The sequence below is a fragment of the Pecten maximus genome, chromosome 15 (assembly GCF_902652985.1).
Source record: "Pecten maximus chromosome 15, xPecMax1.1, whole genome shotgun sequence".
NCBI lineage: Eukaryota > Metazoa > Mollusca > Bivalvia > Pectinida > Pectinidae > Pecten > Pecten maximus.
The window spans coordinates 38362316-38381534 of NC_047029.1; the positions used below are offsets into that span (position 1 = coordinate 38362316).

General features: G+C 40.5%; 1 protein-coding gene across 1 annotated transcript in view; it reads right to left on the reverse strand.

Moving 5' to 3' along the window:
- LOC117343865 (myb-like protein K) overlaps nt 1-19219 on the reverse strand; it is a 49601-nt gene that overhangs the window by 2805 nt on the left and 27577 nt on the right. Inside the window, exons 2-3 of the mRNA XM_033906411.1 lie at nt 7609-7685; nt 7243-7340 (exon numbers count right to left, since the gene is read on the reverse strand). Of these exons, the coding sequence (XP_033762302.1) occupies nt 7243-7340; nt 7609-7685 (175 nt within the window). The remainder of the gene's footprint in view (nt 1-7242; nt 7341-7608; nt 7686-19219) is intronic.

Sequence of the window (19219 nt, forward strand, 5' to 3'; positions counted from 1 at the left end):
ACTTCTTCTATTTTAGGAATGCATATATTATATAGATAATTGTTAGATGGATACGCATCATAGTTTGTGTCGCATGTGTGGCGGAAAACATCAGGAGCGGAAATCGCGGATCAAAGAACCAAGCATGGTGTTTAATGAAATGTAACTATTTATTGTATTATTCTCCTTTTGGTATCTTAATTATCTTCCCCCGCGTTTCCTTGTCTTGGGATATGATGTTGCGATTCCTTATGTTGATTAAAATAAGCCTGACAGTTCACCAGGGTTGTGCCCATGTATGACAGCACTGTTTCAAAAATCGGAAATTTTAATTTTATACAAATTTCTGCGAACTTTGCTGATAATAAATAGTGAACTTTATCTGGCCCTGAACAATGATGTATGGTACCTCTTTTGTATTCAAGCGTTTTTGCGTCTTTCACGGGCTATGATGCTAAGAGGTGGTTAGCGCGGACTCTACAGATAATTATACACACGTTTTCCTAGAGAACGAAGTGAAACCTCTACATCCATATTAAGATTTTGATCGTCATTGCATTTTTCCTATCTTTTCGTTTCTTCTTGGCAGTGATTCGTTAAAAGTGTTTGTATTAAGTGTTCATGTGAAAAAGTGATTGTATCTGTCTCCAAATTTAGTTGGGGTTACGACAAGGTAGCTATTGTCATTATAACATGACCTGGTTCAATATCATAAGTCCGACCGAGTTCGAACTTACAAAATTTAGTGATACTGACCTCGATGAACAATATATCCATGTGATCTTTGCTATGTGAGGGCATAAAACACAAAGTTAAAACTCAATCATTGATCAAATGGCCCATCCTCATACTATTATATTGTCGATAGACATAAAACATAAGGGGTTTAGTAAAACAAATCCGAATTACAAAACGTCCTAGAATATGTGGATTAGTATAAGATGTATATGGCAATAATCATTCAAACACTTAGTCCTGGTATAAAAAGTCTAGCTCGTGGTAGATACGTTGGTTGTATTAAAGGGAACGATTAAAGTAGATATTTAATATGATTAAATGGCATCAACATAAAGAAATATATATTGGAAAGGGATGCATCCTACTAGACAATATATCCAATCGCATTGATCAAAAATATTTCAGATTAGCATTTGCAAATATAATGATCGCGTTTGATTTATTTTCCAGGAAAATTATTATAAAAAAAACTTACATTCCGTTAATGATCCTTGCGAGTCCTTTAGTGTGTTAATGCGTTATTTGAACATTTGATGACATGAAGCTTGTGTACACTTGATGATAATGATGTCGAGGAACTTACAAAACATGTATGTGTGAACAGCGTCAGAATATTTACTTTGTATCATAAGTAGGGCACGGCACGATGGTTGTGTTTAATGGAATCCTACAACGATGTTTCTGTATTTGAAATTAGATATCCTGGCTACCTTTGTGTTGATAAAGGCTCCATTGTTGTTAGCATTGGACAATATTTTTTCTGATTACAACATTGATTGTAACTTAAATATGTTTTATTGAAATTTCATTACATGTTGGTACAGAGCCTGATAATCCACAGACAAGATAGAGTAAACCGGCCTCGCCATGGTAATATTAAGTGAACAAACAGTTGGTACCGACATGCAAACCAAACAACTATTCTAACTAAAAATCAATGAAACCAGGACAAAAAATGAACCAAATAATCAATTTACATAGAAACCTTCGGGAATGTACAACACCACATGCTTTCCGTATTTCGGATTTTGATCATTTCGCAGTATACATTAACGTTCATCTTTCGAATCGGTGTGCTGTTTTGAACCTTGAAGTTCTAATTAAGAAAAAAAACGCAAAGAAGAATAAAACGGGTCGGATAGGTGATGCCAGCCCCCTTTACATTCAATCGAAAAATACAAATCGGTCTCGCTATCCACTCATAGAACAAGTTATTATATATAGACGGCATGCCATACCTATCGCATAACGTTTACATTCAGTATGCTCGAAAGCAATGGCGAAAATTGTATTCATAACAACATCAGTCTCATCACAGTGTGTAGTAATGTCGGGGGCGTCGTTACCACGGGTAGCACTCTCCGCCGTCAGAGTGTGTAGTAATGTCGGGGGCGTCGTTACCACGGGTAGTACTCTCCGCCGTCAGAGTGTGTAGTAATGTCGGGGGCGTCGTTACCACGGGTAGTACTCTCCGCCGTCACAGTGTGTAGTAATGTCGGGGACAGCGTTACCACGGGTAGCTCTCTCCGCCGTCACAGTCTGTAGTAATGTCGAGGACCACGTTACCATGGGTAGCACTCTCCGCCGTCACAGTCTGTAGTAATGTCGGGGACCGCGTTACCACGGGTAGTACTCTCCGCCGTCACAGTGTGTAGTAATGTCGGGGGCGTCGTTACCACGGGTAGTACTCTCCGCCGTCACAGTGTGTAGTAATGTCGGGGACCGCGTTACCACGGGTAGTACTCTCCGCCGTCACAGTCTGTAGTAATGTCGGGGGCGTCGTTACCACGGGTAGTACTCTCCGCCGTCACAGTGTGTAGTAATGTCGGGGGCGTCGTTACCACGGGTAGTACTCTCCGCCGTCACATTCTGTAGTAATGTCGGGCCCGCGTTACCAAGGGTAGTACTCTCCGCCGTCACAGTGTGTAGTAATGTCGGGGACCGCGTTACCACGGGTAGTACTCTCCACCGTCACAGTGTGTAGTAATGTCGGGGACAGCGTTACCACGGGTAGTACTCTCCGCCGTCACAGTGTGTAGTAATATCGGGGACCGCGTTACCACGGGTAGTACTCTCCACCGTCACAGTGTGTAGTAATGTCGGGGACAGCGTTACCACGGGTAGCACTCTCCGCCGTCACAGTGTGTAGTAATATCGGGGGCGTCGTTACCACGGGTAGTACTCTCCACCGTCACAGTGTGTAGTAATGTCGGGGATCGCGTTACCACGGGTAGTACTCTCCGCCGTCACAGTCTGTAGTAATGTCGAGGACCACATTACCACGGGTAGTACTCTCCGCCGTCACATTCTGTAGTAATGTCGGGCCCGCGTTACCACGGGTAGCACTCTCCGCCGTCACAGTGTGTAGTAATGTCGGGGACCTCGTTACCACGGGTAGCACTCTCCGCCGTCACAGTGTGTAGTAATGTCAGGGACCGTGTTACCACGGGTAGTACTCTCCGCCGTCACAGTGTGTAGTAATGTCGGGGACTGCGTTACCACGGGTAGCACTCTCCGCCGTCACAGTGTGTAGTAATGTCGGGGACCGCATTACCACGGGTAGTACTCTCCGCCGTCACAGTCTGTAGTAATGTCGGGGACAGCGTTACCACGGGGAGTACTCTCCGCCGTCACAGTGTGTAGTAATGTCTGGGACCGTGTTACGACGGGTAGTACTCTCCGCCGTCACAGTGTGTAGTTATGTCGGGGACAGCGTTACCACGGGTAGTACTCTCCACCGTCACAGTCTGTAGTTATGTCGGGGCGTTACCACGGGTAGTACTCTCCGCCGTCACAGTGTGTAGTAATGTCGGGGACAGCGTTACTACGGGTAGTACTCTCCGCCGTCACAGTCTGTAGTAATGTCGGGGACCGCGTTACCACGGGTAGCACTCTCCGCCGTCACAGTGTGTAGTAATGTCAGGGACCGTGTTACCACGGATAGTACTCTCCACCGTCACAGTGTGTAGTAATGTCGGGGACCGCGTTACCACGGGTAGCACTCTCCGCCGTCACAGTGTGTAGTAATGTCAGGGACCGTGTTACCACGGGTAGTACTCTCCGCCGTCACAGTGTGTAGTAATGTCGGGGACCGTGTTACCACGGGTAGCACTCTCCGCCGTCACAGTGTGTAGTAATGTCGGGGACCGTGTAACCACGGGTAGCACTCTCCGCCGTCACAGTGTGTAGTAATGTCGGGGACCGTGTTACCACGGGTAGCACTCTCCGCCGTCACAGTGTGTAGTAATGTCGGGGACCGTGTTACGACGGGTAGTACTCTCCGCCGTCACAGTGTGTAGTAATGTCGGGGACCGCGTTACCACGGGTAGTACTCTCCGCCGTCACAGTGTGTTGTAATGTCGGGGACCGTGTTACCACGGGTAGTACTCTCCGCCGTCACAGTGTGTAGTAATGTCGGGGACAGCGTTACCACGCGCGGGTAGTACTCTCCGCCGTCACAGTGTGTAGTAATGTCGGGGACCGTGTTACCACGGGTTGTACTCTCCGCCGTCACAGTCTGTAGTAATATCGGGGACCGTGTTACCACGGGTAGTACTCTCCGCCGTCACAGTGTGTAGTAATGTCAGGGACTGTGTTACCACGGGTAGTACTCTCCGCCGTCACAGTGTGTAGTAATGTCGGGGACCGCGTTACCACGGGTAGTACTCTCCGCCGTCACAGTGTGTAGTAATGTCGGGGACCGCGTTACCACGGGTAGTACTCTCCGCCGTCACAGTGTGTAGTAATGTCGGGGACCGTGTTACCACGGGTAGTACTCTCCGCCGTCACAGTGTGTAGTAATGTCAGGGACTGTGTTACCACGGGTAGTACTCTCCGCCGTCACAGTGTGTAGTAATGTCGGGGACCGCGTTACCACGGGTAGTACTCTCCGCCGTCACAGTCTGCAGTGATGTCGGGGACAGCGTTACCACGGGTAGTACTCTCCGCCGTCACAGTGTGTAGTAATGTCGGGGGCGTCGTTACCACGGGTAGTACTCTCCGCCGTCACATTCTGTAGTAATGTCAGGGACAGCGTTACCACGGGTAGCACTCTCCGCCGTCACAGTGTGTAGTAATGTCGGGGACCGCGTTACCACGGGTAGTACTCTCCGTCTTCGATTGCTTTCTTCTTCTCGTGTTCTTTTCAATAAACATGATCAACGCTATACGTACATAAATGCAATATTGTTACGATCTCCTAAATGTTTAAAACATAAAAAATCACTCAGAAAATTTCACAAATTAAAGCCACATACTCCCAAAGAAATTTCTGACGTAATATATACCTAACAATTTATCGCGAATCTAAACCTGGAGGAAAATGTGTATTGATGAATGTATACGGTAAATTTCCAAAAATAATAACTGGATCCGACAGACCAAGTTTCTATGCGAAAGAGTCCCATAATGCAATGGGCGGGTTATCAGTCTATGAAAAATTGTGGAACGCCTAAAGCGTGAGCCTACCAAAATACAGGCAGATTCTGCTAAAAAAATTTAAACGGAATATCTCCTTATGAAAATATTTCATTCGTTGGAACTTATCGAGGGAAAAAAGGGAATAGACTCGAATTCCGATTTCGCCGGACGTTTACTGAATTGCTGGTTAGCTTCCGAACATTGGCAACTTCACCTATCTAAATTTAGTTTTGTTTTATGCATATTGCTATACTAATATTGTGTTAATATGCTTAAATGAAATCATTATTAGGCAAAGTTCATGTATACTCGATATGTAAACAACGGCCTTGTGTGTAGGTTATGTGCAGTGAACATTGTTATAGCCTCGTTCTCGGTTCCGTGACAAATATCGGGATAAAAATAAATGCGGCGAGTTATATTATACACGGATGTCTCAGGGATTCCCCTCGGTCAAGCGTCCAGGTCAGTGGTCATTTTAATGTTAGGAGAGCGTGAATGAGCATCTTTGATTGCTATAGATATGTGTATGCAACTAGAAATTTAGGCTAGTTGGGAGTATTCGGCTTTAAGTGTGGTAGATGGAACTATATTTTGTTAGTGCTGTTAATATGACGGATGCTAAGACCGTACCAAGAAATGTCTCACACTTTGCCGCGAAAACGGCTGTTCTCTCTGCGACGTCACTCCCAGGTAAAAAAAAAACCTGATTCAATGAATATGACCAGCAGCCAATGTTTTATGACCTAATAAGTGTTGCAAAAATTTATATTTCATTCCTTAAATAACACTACTTTGATGCCATAAATACTCACGTCACAATAAATAAATGACATTTTTATAGTGAATATCGTACCGTCAGCCTTGAAATAGAAATAAATTCTGAAGTGGTTTTTATTTATATTCTTATAAATACGAGGTATATGTGATAATCCAAATATTACACTAATAGCTATATAATGTGGTATCTTTATTAATCGTGGCATGTCAAATCATCAAACACGTTTGATAAATTCCATATTACATAACTGCCCTTATTAAGTTCCTCTTTTATTGAATGACCAGTTACAGTAACCATCGAGCATGATCAGTACATAAAATCAGACAGTGGACTACAACAGGTATCGTGTAGTACCAGGAACTGCCTAGTTTGCAGAGCAGGAACATTTTCACTGTAATCTAGAGCAACCAAAGTAATAAAATGTTTAGAGCTGATTTAGGGATTCTGTTTGGGCATATCAAATCGAACCTCGTGATGCTGCTTACAGGAAGACCAATTGTTATATTTCTAAGCACAAATAATGATAGAACTGGTATCGATTGACAATCAAATTTACATTTAGTTCCACCAGAGCTAAATAGTGCTGATTGTTTACTAGTATATTGATTGGGTCGGTATCCATAAAGACGAAGTGGGTACTTGTACATTGTGTATAGGCAACAGCTTAAAAATAATCAAAATTCATTACTTTGAGAAACAGTTGTAAGATAGGTATGAATGTCATTGTGGTACATGTGACAGAGTTACGGGTTCAAATTACCGGAAAACTGGTGTATTACAGTTGTTTTATGTGTGCATGTTTTGCTCTAATTAGTTCCCCTTTTTTTTTTTTTTTTTTAGTTTTACCGATTTTTGCGTTCATTTATCGCCATGATACATGCTGGAAACATGACTCGACTATTGGCAAATCAGACAACGAGATACATCACAACGACCAACAACAGTCCGTGGTATAAGCTTAATAATCACAAAATTTCAATACTCTCCTCGTATTGCCCAGTATCAAATAGATGATATGTTCTGTGCCAATCAATGATGCATGAGTACGCCATACATCAACCTAATACAATGTATACGCTTCATGGTATTGTAATCAGATAATAATGGATACATTGAATACATATTTGTTACGGAAACAATACTAAAACCAGTATTAACGACTATCAGAACCTCGGCGTGATTGGTTCCACACCTAGATATTGTGTGATCAAATGATATTATATAAATATTTTAGATCTTTACATGGATCAAATAATACAGTAACACATCTGTTTATATAGATATATATATAATAGTGAGATTCTACATAATTAGATGGTACTTACGTCCGATTCGTTGTACTCTGTTTCTCCGTTTTGATTTATGTTTGTAGTAGAGGATTAAAATTGTAATCACAACAATCAAAAATAAACCGAAAGCCACCCTGAAAGTGAAAAAAACAACAACATTGATTCATATTGGTTTTTAGAAACAACTGTACAATATATGTTTATTTACTTGTTTGGTGTTACCTTCTCGAATGTCACGAAAATTTATTTGTCAATCAACATCGTAGATGTCCATTTACTTCATTCTTTGAAAGGTATTCAAACTGATTAAGAAAACGTGTCTCAAACACAATTTTTTTTCAAATATCAAAAGGAGTTACTGTTCCCAAAAACATAGAAAAAGAATAAAGGATGATTACTTACCAGACATACCAAAAGGTATACCAGCAGTCGGCAGCCGAACCATCAGACATGGAGTCACATGATTGTCCCCTCACACACTGGAACAAAGTAATGTTAACCTGTACGTTAGACATGAAGTAGGGTTTGTACACTTTAACAGTTAATGATGAAGGCTTTGTATCCTTAGAATCCCAGCTCAGGTCAGACAACGACTGAATACTGGACATTGCAGGAGGCATCCATATGGTTTTTAAATATCATCAAATGGTCAAAACAGCTAATGTAAAATACTTTATTAATACGAAAATTGATGCTGGGTATATCTTGATTTGACGACACCAGCACTTGTACGATTATATATGTATTTCCGTGAAGAAATATTGATAAGTTTGGTGCACTTAACCTGATTTGAGGCAAATCAATTTTATATCAATAAATGTTTTATTCTTGCTTGTCGGTACAAATAATTGTTCAAATTTAAATGACATCTTAGGAACACATGGATGTCAAACGAACAAAGAAACAATTTCTTGAACATCTTAAGTATTTGAAGAAAACTATTTTTGATTAATATTGTTTATGATATAATTGATTTTGATAGATTTCAAACTGTAAAAATTGTGACTTTCGTATGTAGCTAATGTTAAAATACCAATGTAAAGTAAAACAAGTGGAGTAATCATCAGGAAAAAAAACCACATTGTAACCACGTAAAGAGCATAATCTGTCTCTGCTTAGAAAGGACATACTAATTGCTATCTATTAATACATGTATTTAAACATGCCGATCATATATTTACCGACAGGGGCAGACTGTCTGATTTATTCTTTGTTGATCGCCATATCGATCTAACCTATTAAAAGTTCCTTTAAATAGTCGTTCTATATTTACAAGCTCTTACCTGGACAGGTAATGGGTTATATTGACTTCAAAACTATACAGAATAAACAGAATTTCTATATTATCTCTTTATTACCACATCGATTGCTTATGAGGCTGGCTTTCAGAAGACCAAGGAACAACGGGTCGGACATGAATCAGGATCTCCAGGACATATCTCGGAACTAGACCTGGACGGAAATCAATATTTTCCTATTCACTCATATCTTGGTTTCGTACATAATATAAAAGCTACCTTTGTGTCTCGTTTTGTTATAAAATGTGACATATTTTTGCTTTTAGTCCAGGTTCAGTTCTCTTTTCTAAAGATATCGATTACCTTTGATAGATGTTGACAATAGCGATTTTTATCAACAATAAACTTTTTAAAAAGTACTAAACTAATGATTCGCTGATATAATGTTTTAGGGTGTAGATTGACCGCCCGGTTTACAAGGTTTGTTCCCTTTACCACGTCAGTCCTATACAGTCATGTAGGATGTAGGATGTTTTAGGGTGTAGATTGACCGCCCGGTTTACAAGGTTTGTAAGCTTTACCATTTAAGTCCTATACAGTCATGTAGGATGTAGGATGTTTTAGGGTGTAGATTGAACGCCCGGTTTACAAGGTTTGTTCCCTTTACCACGTCAGTCCTATACAGTCATGTAGGATGTAGGATGTTTTAGGGTGTAGATTGAACGCCCGGTTTACAAGGTTTGTAAGCTTTACCATGTAAGTCCTATACAGTCATGTAGGATGTAGGATGTTTTAGGGTGTAGATTGAACGCCCGGTTTACAAGGTTTGTTCCCTTTACTACATCAGTCCTATACAGTCATGTAGGATGTAGGATGTTTTAGGGTGTAGATTGACCGCCCGGTTTACAAGGTTTGTAAGCTTTACCATTTAAGTCCTATACAGTCATGTAGGATGTAGGATGTTTTAGGGTGTAGATTGAACGCCCGGTTTACAAGGTTTGTTCCCTTTACCACGTCAGTCCTATACAGTCATGTAGGATGTAGGATGTTTTAGGGTGTAGATTGAACGCCCGGTTTACAAGGTTTGTAAGCTTTACCATGTAAGTCCTATACAGTCATGTAGGATGTAGGATGTTTTAGGGTGTAGATTGAACGCCCGGTTTACAAGGTTTGTTCCCTTTACTACATCAGTCCTATACAGTCATGTAGGATGTAGGATGTTTTAGGGTGTAGATTGAACGCCCGGTTTACAAGGTTTGTAAGCATTACCACGTCAGTCCTATACAGTCATGTAGGATGTAGGATGTTTTAGGGTGTAGATTGAACGCCCGGTTTACAAGGTTTGTTCCCTTTACCACGTCAGTCCTATACAGTCATGTAGGATGTAGGATGTTTTAGGGTGTAGATTGAACGCCCGGTTTACAAGGTTTGTAAGCTTTACCATGTAAGTCCTATACAGTCATGTAGGATGTAGGATGTTTTAGGGTGTAGATTGAACGCCCGGTTTACAAGGTTTGTTCCCTTTACTACATCAGTCCTATACAGTCATGTAGGATGTAGGATGTTTTAGGGTGTAGATTGAACGCCCGGTTTACAAGGTTTGTAAGCATTACCACGTCAGTCCTATACAGTCATGTAGGATGTAGGATGTTTTAGGGTGTAGATTGAACGCCCGGTTTACAAGGTTTGTAAGCTTTACTACGTCAGTCCTATACAGTCATGTAGGATGTAGGATGTTTTAGGGTGTAGATTGAACGCCCGGTTTACAAGGTTTGTAAGCTGTACCACATCAGTCCTATACAGTCATGTAGGATGTAGGATGTTTTAGGGTGTAGATTGAACGCCCGGTTTACAAGGTTTGTTCCCTTTACCACGTCAGTCCTATACAGTCATGTAGGATGTAGGATGTTTTAGGGTGTAGATTGAACGCCCGGTTTACAAGGTTTGTAAGCTGTACCACGTCAGTCCTATACAGTCATGTAGGATGTAGGATGTTTTAGGGTGTAGATTGAACGCCCGGCTTACAAGGTGTGTAAGCTGTACCACATCAGTCCTATACAGTCATGTAGGATGTAGGATGTTTTAGGGTGTAGATTGAACGCCCGGTTTACAAGGTGTGTAAGCTGTACCATGTAAGTCCTATACAGTCATGTAGGATGTAGGATGTTTTAGGGTGTAGATTGAACGCCCGGTTTACAAGGTTTGTTCCCTTTACCACGTCAGACCTATACAGTCATGTAGGATGTAGGATGTTTTAGGGTGTAGATTGACCGCCCGGTTTACAAGGTTTGTAAGCTGTACCACATCAGTCCTATACAGTCATGTAGGATGTAGGATGTTTTAGGGTGTAGATTGAACGCCCGGTTTACAAGGTTTGTTCCCTTTACCACGTCAGTCCTATACAGTCATGTAGGATGTAGGATGTTTTAGGGTGTAGATTGAACGCCCGGTTTACAAGGTTTGTTCCCTTTACTACATCAGTCCTATACAGTCATGTAGGATGTAGGATGTTTTAGGGTGTAGATTGAACGCCCGGTTTACAAGGTTTGTAAGTGTTACCACATCAGTCCTATACAGTCATGTAGGATGTAGGATGTTTTAGGGTGTAGATTGACCGCCCGGTTTACAAGGTTTGTTCCCTTTACCACGTCAGTCCTATACAGTCATGTAGGATGTAGGATGTTTTAGGGTGTAGATTGAACGCCCGGTTTACAAGGTTTGTTCCCTTTACCACAGCAGTCCTATACAGTCATGTAGGATGTAGGATGTTTTAGGGTGTAGATTGAACGCCCGGTTTACAAGGTTTGTAAGCTGTACCACGTCAGTCCTATACAGTCATGTAGGATGTAGGATGTTTTAGGGTGTAGATTGAACGCCCGGTTTACAAGGTTTGTTCCCTTTACCACAGCAGTCCTATACAGTCATGTAGGATGTAGGATGTTTTAGGGTGTAGATTGAACGCCCGGTTTACAAGGTTTGTTCCCTTTACTACATCAGTCCTATACAGTCATGTAGGATGTAGGATGTTTTAGGGTGTAGATTGAACGCCCGGTTTACAAGGTTTGTAAGCTGTACCACGTCAGTCCTATACAGTCATGTAGGATGTAGGATGTTTTAGGGTGTAGATTGAACGCCCGGTTTACAAGGTGTGTAAGCTGTACCATGTAAGTCCTATACAGTCATGTAGGATGTAGGATGTTTTAGGGTGTAGATTGAACGCCCGGTTTACAAGGTTTGTTCCCTTTACTACATCAGTCCTATACAGTCATGTAGGATGTAGGATGTTTTAGGGTGTAGATTGAACGCCCGGTTTACAAGGTTTGTAAGCTGTACCACATCAGTCCTATACAGTCATGTAGGATGTAGGATGTTTTAGGGTGTAGATTGAACGCCCGGTTTACAAGGTTTGTAAGTGTTACCACATCAGTCCTATACAGTCATGTAGGATGTAGGATGTTTTAGGGTGTAGATTGAACGCCCGGTTTACAAGGTTTGTTCCCTTTACCACGTCAGTCCTATACAGTCATGTAGGATGTAGGATGTTTTAGGGTGTAGATTGAACGCCCGGTTTACAAGGTTTGTAAGCTGTACCACATCAGTCCTATACAGTCATGTAGGATGTAGGATGTTTTAGGGTGTAGATTGAACGCCCGGTTTACAAGGTTTGTTCCCTTTACCACGTCAGTCCTATACAGTCATGTAGGATGTAGGATGTTTTAGGGTGTAGATTGAACGCCCGGTTTACAAGGTTTGTAAGCTGTACCACGTAAGTCCTATACAGTCATATAGGATGTAGGATGTTTTAGGGTGTAGATTGAACGCCCGGTTTACAAGGTTTGTAAGTGTTACCACATCAGTCCTATACAGTCATGTAGGATGTAGGATGTTTTAGGGTGTAGATTGAACGCCCGGTTTACAAGGTTTGTAAGCTTTACCATGTAAGTCCTATACAGTCATGTAGGATGTAGGATGTTTTAGGGTGTAGATTGAACGCCCGGTTTACAAGGTTTGTAAGCTTTGCCACATCAGTCCTATACAGTCATGTAGGATGTAGGATGTTTTAGGGTGTAGATTGAACGCCCGGTTTACAAGGTTTGTAAGCTTTACCAGGTAAGTCCTATACAGTCATGTAGGATGTAGGATGTTTTAGGGTGTAGATTGAACGCCCGGTTTACAAGGTGTGTACGCTGTACCATGTAAGTCCTATACAGTCATGTAGGATGTAGGATGTTTTAGGGTGTAGATTGAACGCCCGGTTTACAAGGTTTGTAAGCATTACCACATCAGTCCTATACAGTCATGTAGGATGTAGGATGTTTTAGGGTGTAGATTGAACGCCCGGTTTACAAGGGTTGTAAGCCTTACCACGTAAGTCCTATACAGTCATGTAGGATTGGCAATAGGTTTCCTATGTTCCTTGGTCGTTTTGAAAATGCAATATCTTTAAGTGAATTAACTATACAATATACCCTATCACATTTGAGAATGAATTGTTTAGCGGGCTGAAGTTAGCAGCGGATTCGTTATTCGTTATTGGGGATTCGAATAACGAATCCGCTGCCAGCAGCGGATTGGGGATTCAGTTTTTTATGTTTAAATGATGTTTCTTTTTATTGACGTTTTAACGATTGGATTCAAATAACAAATCCGGTTCAGCCGTGGATTAGAGATTCAGTTACATATAAGTATTTTTCTTTTAATATGTGATTGGGGATTCGAATAACGAATCCGCTGCTAACTTCAGCCCGCTGAATTGTTTTTGGTATTAGTGATATATAACTAAGATTACAAGCAAATGGCTATATTAGCCGACTACTTGAGATAAAAACAGTCTCATTGTAACTAACACTTTTTTCTATCCTAGTTATTCTTTATGTAATGAATTAATAGAGTTTGATTACCGAGATGTGTATCTATTTATATTTATATTAGTATTTATATTAACTAGTACAACCAATACGTGATAAAACCCCTGTACTGATGCACACTGAAATGTGGTTTTACTTGGACTCAGCAGATAAGTCTGGTCCCTGAAAATATCGACACGTTCTACTAAACTCCTGGTGTATATTCCTAATTAGGTGGACATCAGGCCATCATTCATCAGCGAATTCATTCACCGTGAATTAACCATAAATAATTAATAATGATAATTAACGTTCAGGTGGTTTAATTTCGATGTATGTATATACTAAGGCGCCCCTGACTATAGGTCGAATTTTTTCTAGTTCTCCATATCATAGTCGTGAGCGACAGCTCTTGCCTTAATGTTTTGTGGCCTATCGGAACATGATGATGGGGCCTATCGAACATGATGATGGGGCCTATCGGAACATGATGATGGGGCCTATCGGAACATGATGATGAGGCCTGTCGGAACATGATGGTGGGGCCTGTCCGAACATGATGATGGGGCCTGTCCGAACATGATGATGGGGCCTATCGGAACATGATGATGTGGCCTGTCGGAACATGATGATGGGGCCTATCGGAACATGATGATGGGGCCTATCGGAACATGATGATGGGGCCTATCGGAACATGATGATGGGGCCTGTCGGAACATGATGATGGGGCCTATCGGAACATGATGATGGGGCCTATCGGAACATGATGATGGGGCCTGTCGGAACATGATGATGGGGCCTGTCAGAACATGATGATGGGGCCTGTCAGAACATGATGATGGGGCCTATCGAACATGATGATGGGGCCTGTCAGAACATGATGATGGGGCCTGTCGGAACATGATGATGGGGCCTGTCAGAACATGATGATGGGGCCTGTCAGAACATGATGATGGGGCCTGTCGGAACATGATGATGGGGCCTGTCGGAACATGATGATGGGGCCTGTCAGAACATGATGATGGGGCCTGTCGGAACATGATGATGGGGCCTATCGGAACATGATGATGGGGCCTGTCAGAACATGATGATGGGGCCTGTCGGAACATGATGATGGGGCCTGTCAGAACATGATGATGGGGCCTGTCGGAACATGATGATGGGGCCTGTCGGAACATGATGATGGGGCCTGTCGGAACATGATGATGGGGCCTATCGGAACGTGATGATGGGGCCTGTCGGAACATGATGATGGGGCCTGTCAGAACGTGATGATGGGGCCTGTCGGAACATGATGATGGGGCCTATCGGAACGTGATGATGGGGCCTGTCGGAACATGATGATGGGGCCTGTCAGAACGTGATGATGGGGCCTGTCGGAACATGATGATGGGGCCTATCGGAACATGATGATGAGGCCTGTCGGAACATGATGATGGGGCCTGTCAGAACATGATGATGGGGCCTGTCAGAACGTGATGATGGGGCCTGTCGGAACATGATGATGGGGCCTGTCGGAACATGATGATGGGGCCTATCGGAACGTGATGATGGGGCCTGTCAGAACGTGGTGATGGGGCCTGTCAGAACGTGATGATGGGGCCTGTCGGAACATGATGATGGGGCCTATCGGAACATGATGATGAGGCCTGTCAGAACATGATGATGGGGCCTGTCAGAACGTGATGATGGGGCCTGTCAGAACGTGATGATGGGGCCTGTCGGAACATGATGGTGGGGCCTGTCGGAACATGATGATGGGGCCTATCCGAAAACCGTTTATCTAGCGTTACTGTCGACACAGGTGATTCCTTAAGTCACACACATTCAACTTTTTAGTGAATGTCGGAAAACCCAAATCAGTTAAATTTACATTTTTTAAAAATTTTTAAAGGTTTTTAAATTTTTTTAAAAGGGGTTAATAACGCCCTTTAAATTTTGTAAACCCTTCCCAATCACCATAATTGTAGGGGGATTGGGAATAGGGTTTTTTTTTTCCTTGGTCCGTTTTGGGGAATAAATTCAAGTGAATTAAAAAAATAATAATTTAATAAGGGGTTTTTTTAAATTAAAAAATTAAAAGTGGTTATCGAATTAATAAAAACCTTTTTGAACAAATTTTTTAATTTTTTTTTAGTTAATATATTTTTTGTTACCGAAGGTTTTTTATAATATTTTTTTTTGAAATTTTATGTCGCCTGTGAAACCCCCCTTACTGTGCACGAATAGGGTTTTTAAAACTCCAAAATTTTTAAAAAAAACCCGTTTTTTTTGGTTTTTTTTTTAAATTATGGACAAAAACAATCACAAATTTTTCACTAAATTCCCATCTAAAATGTAATTTTTCGGGTGGAATTTGTTTAGTTATAAAACGCCCGGACAGGGGTTTTTTTTATTTATAAAAGGTTGGACACTTGTTATCTTTTTTAACAGATGGGGGGCCTGTTTTTTCTTGTTTACACGACTGGAAAAACTTTTAAATTTTTTATATAAAAAAAAATGGACAATTTATGATAGTTATACTACAGACTGGACACTGTTTATGATAAGTTATACTACAGACTGGACACTGTTTATGATAGCTATACTACAGACTGGACACTGTTTATGATAACTATACTACAGACTGGACACTGTTTATGATAGTTATACTACAGACTGGACACTGTTTATGATAACTATACTACAGACTGGACACTGTTTATGATAGTTATACTACAGACTGGACACTGTTTATGATAGTTATACTACAGACTGGACACTGTTTATGATAACTATACTACAGACTGGACACTGTTTATGATAGTTATACTACAGACTGGACACTGTTTATGATAGTTATACTACAGACTGGACACTGTTTATGATAGTATACTACAGACTGGACACTGTTTATGATAACTATACTACAGACTGGACACTGTTTATGATAGTTATACTACAGACTGGACACTGTTTATGATAGTTATACTACAGACTGGACACTGTTTATGATAGTTATACTACAGACTGGACACTGTTTATGATAGTTATACTACAGACTGGACACTGTTTATGATAGTTATACTACAGACTGGACACTGTTTATGATAACTATACTACAGACTGGACACTGTTTATGATAGTTATACTACAGACTGGACACTGTTTATGATAGTATACTACAGACTGGACACTGTTTATGATAGTATACTACAGACTGGACACTGTTTATGATAGTATACTACAGACTGGACACTGTTTATGATAACTATACTACAGACTGGACACTGTTTATGATAGTTATACTACAGACTGGACACTGTTTATGATAGTTATACTACAGACTGGACACTGTTTATGATAGTTATACTACAGACTGGACACTGTTTATGATAGTTATACTACAGACTGGACACTGTTTATGATAGTTATACTACAGACTGGACACTGTTTATGATAACTATACTACAGACTGGACACTGTTTATGATAGTTATACTACAGACTGGACACTGTTTATGATAGTTATACTACAGACTGGACACTGTTTATGATAACTATACTACAGACTGGACACTGTTTATGATAACTATACTACAGACTGGACACTGTTTATGATAGTTATACTACAGACTGGACACTGTTTATGATAACTATACTACAGACTGGACACTGTTTATGATAACTATACTACAGACTGGACACTGTTTATGATAGTTATACTACAGACTGGACACTGTTTATGATAACTATACTACAGACTGGACACTGTTTATGATAGTATACTACAGACTGGACACTGTTTATGATAGTTATACTACAGACTGGACACTGTTTATGATAGTTATACTACAGACTGGACACTGTTTATGATAGTTATACTACAGACTGGACACTGTTTATGATAGTTATACTACAGACTGGACACTGTTTATGATAGTTATACTACAGACTGGACACTGTTTATGATAGTTATACTACAGACTGGACACTGTTTATGATAACTATACTACAGACTGGACACTGTTTATGATAGTTATACTACAGACTGGACACTGTTTATGATAGTTATACTACAGACTGGACACTGTTTATGATAGTTATACTACAGACTGGACACTGTTTATGATAGTTATACTACAGACTGGACACTGTTTATGATAACTATACTACAGACTGGATTATGATAGTTATACTACAGACTGGACACTGTTTATGATAAGTTATACTACAGACTGGACACTGTTTATGATAGTTATACTACAGACTGGACACTGTTTATGATAAGTTATACTACAGACTGGACACTGTTTATGATACGTATACTACAGACTGGACACTGTTTATGATAGTTATACTACAGACTGGACACTGTTTATGATACTATACTACAGACTGGACACTGTTTATGATAACTATACTACAGACTGGACACTGTTTATGATAGTTATACTACAGACTGGACACTGTTTATGATAGTTATACTACAGACTGGACACTGTTTATGATAGTTATACTACAGACTGGACACTGTTTATGATAACTATACTACAGACTGGACACTGTTTATGATAGTTATACTACAGACTGGACACTGTTTATGATAGTTATACTACAGACTGGACACTGTTTATGATAACTATACTACAGACTGGACACTGTTTATGATAACTACTACAGACTGGACACTGTTTATGATAGTTATACTACAGACTGGACACTGTTTATGATAGTTATACTACAGACTGGACACTGTTTATGATAACTATACTACAGACTGGACACTGTTTATGATAGTTATACTACAGACTGGACACTGTTTATGATACTATACTACAGACTGGACACTGTTTATGATAGTTATACTACAGACTGGACACTGTTTATGATAGTTATACTACAGACTGGACACTGTTTATGATAGTTATACTACAGACTGGACACTGTTTATGATAACAATACTACAGACTGGACACTGTTTATGATAACTATACTACAGACTGGACACTGTTTATGATAGTTATACTACAGACTGGACACTGTTTATGATAAGTTATACTACAGACTGGACACTGTTTATGATAGTATACTACAGACTGGACACTGTTTATGATAGTTATACTACAGACTGGACACTGTTTATGATAGTTATACTACAGACTGGACACTGTTTATGATAGTTATACTACAGACTGGACACTGTTTATGATAACTATACTACAGACTGGACACTGTTTATGATAGGTATACTACAGACTGGACACTGTTTATGATAGTTATACTACAGACTGGACACTGTTTATGATAGTTATACTACAGACTGGACACTGTTTATGATAGTTATACTACAGACTGGACACTGTTTATGATAAGTTATACTACAGACTGGACACTGTTTATGATAGTTATACTACAGACTGGACACTGTTTATGATAACTATACTACAGACTGGACACTGTTTATGATAGTTATACTACAGACTGGACACTGTTTATGATAGTTATACTACAGACTGGACACTGTTTATGATAGTTATACTACAGACTGGACACTGTTTATGATAGTTATACTACAGACTGGACACTGTTTATGATAGTTATACTACAGACTGGACACTGTTTATGATAGTTATACTACAGACTGGACACTGTTTATGATAGTTATACTACAGACTGGACACTGTTTATGATAGTTATACTACAGACTGGACACTGTTTATGATAACTATACTACAGACTGGACACTGTTTATGATAGTTATACTACAGACTGGACACTGTTTATGATAAGTTATACTACAGACTGGACACTGTTTATGATAGTTATACTACAGACTGGACACTGTTTATGATAGTTATACTACAGACTGGACACTGTTTATGATAACTATACTACAGACTGGACACTGTTTATGATAACTATACTACAGACTGGACACTGTTTATGA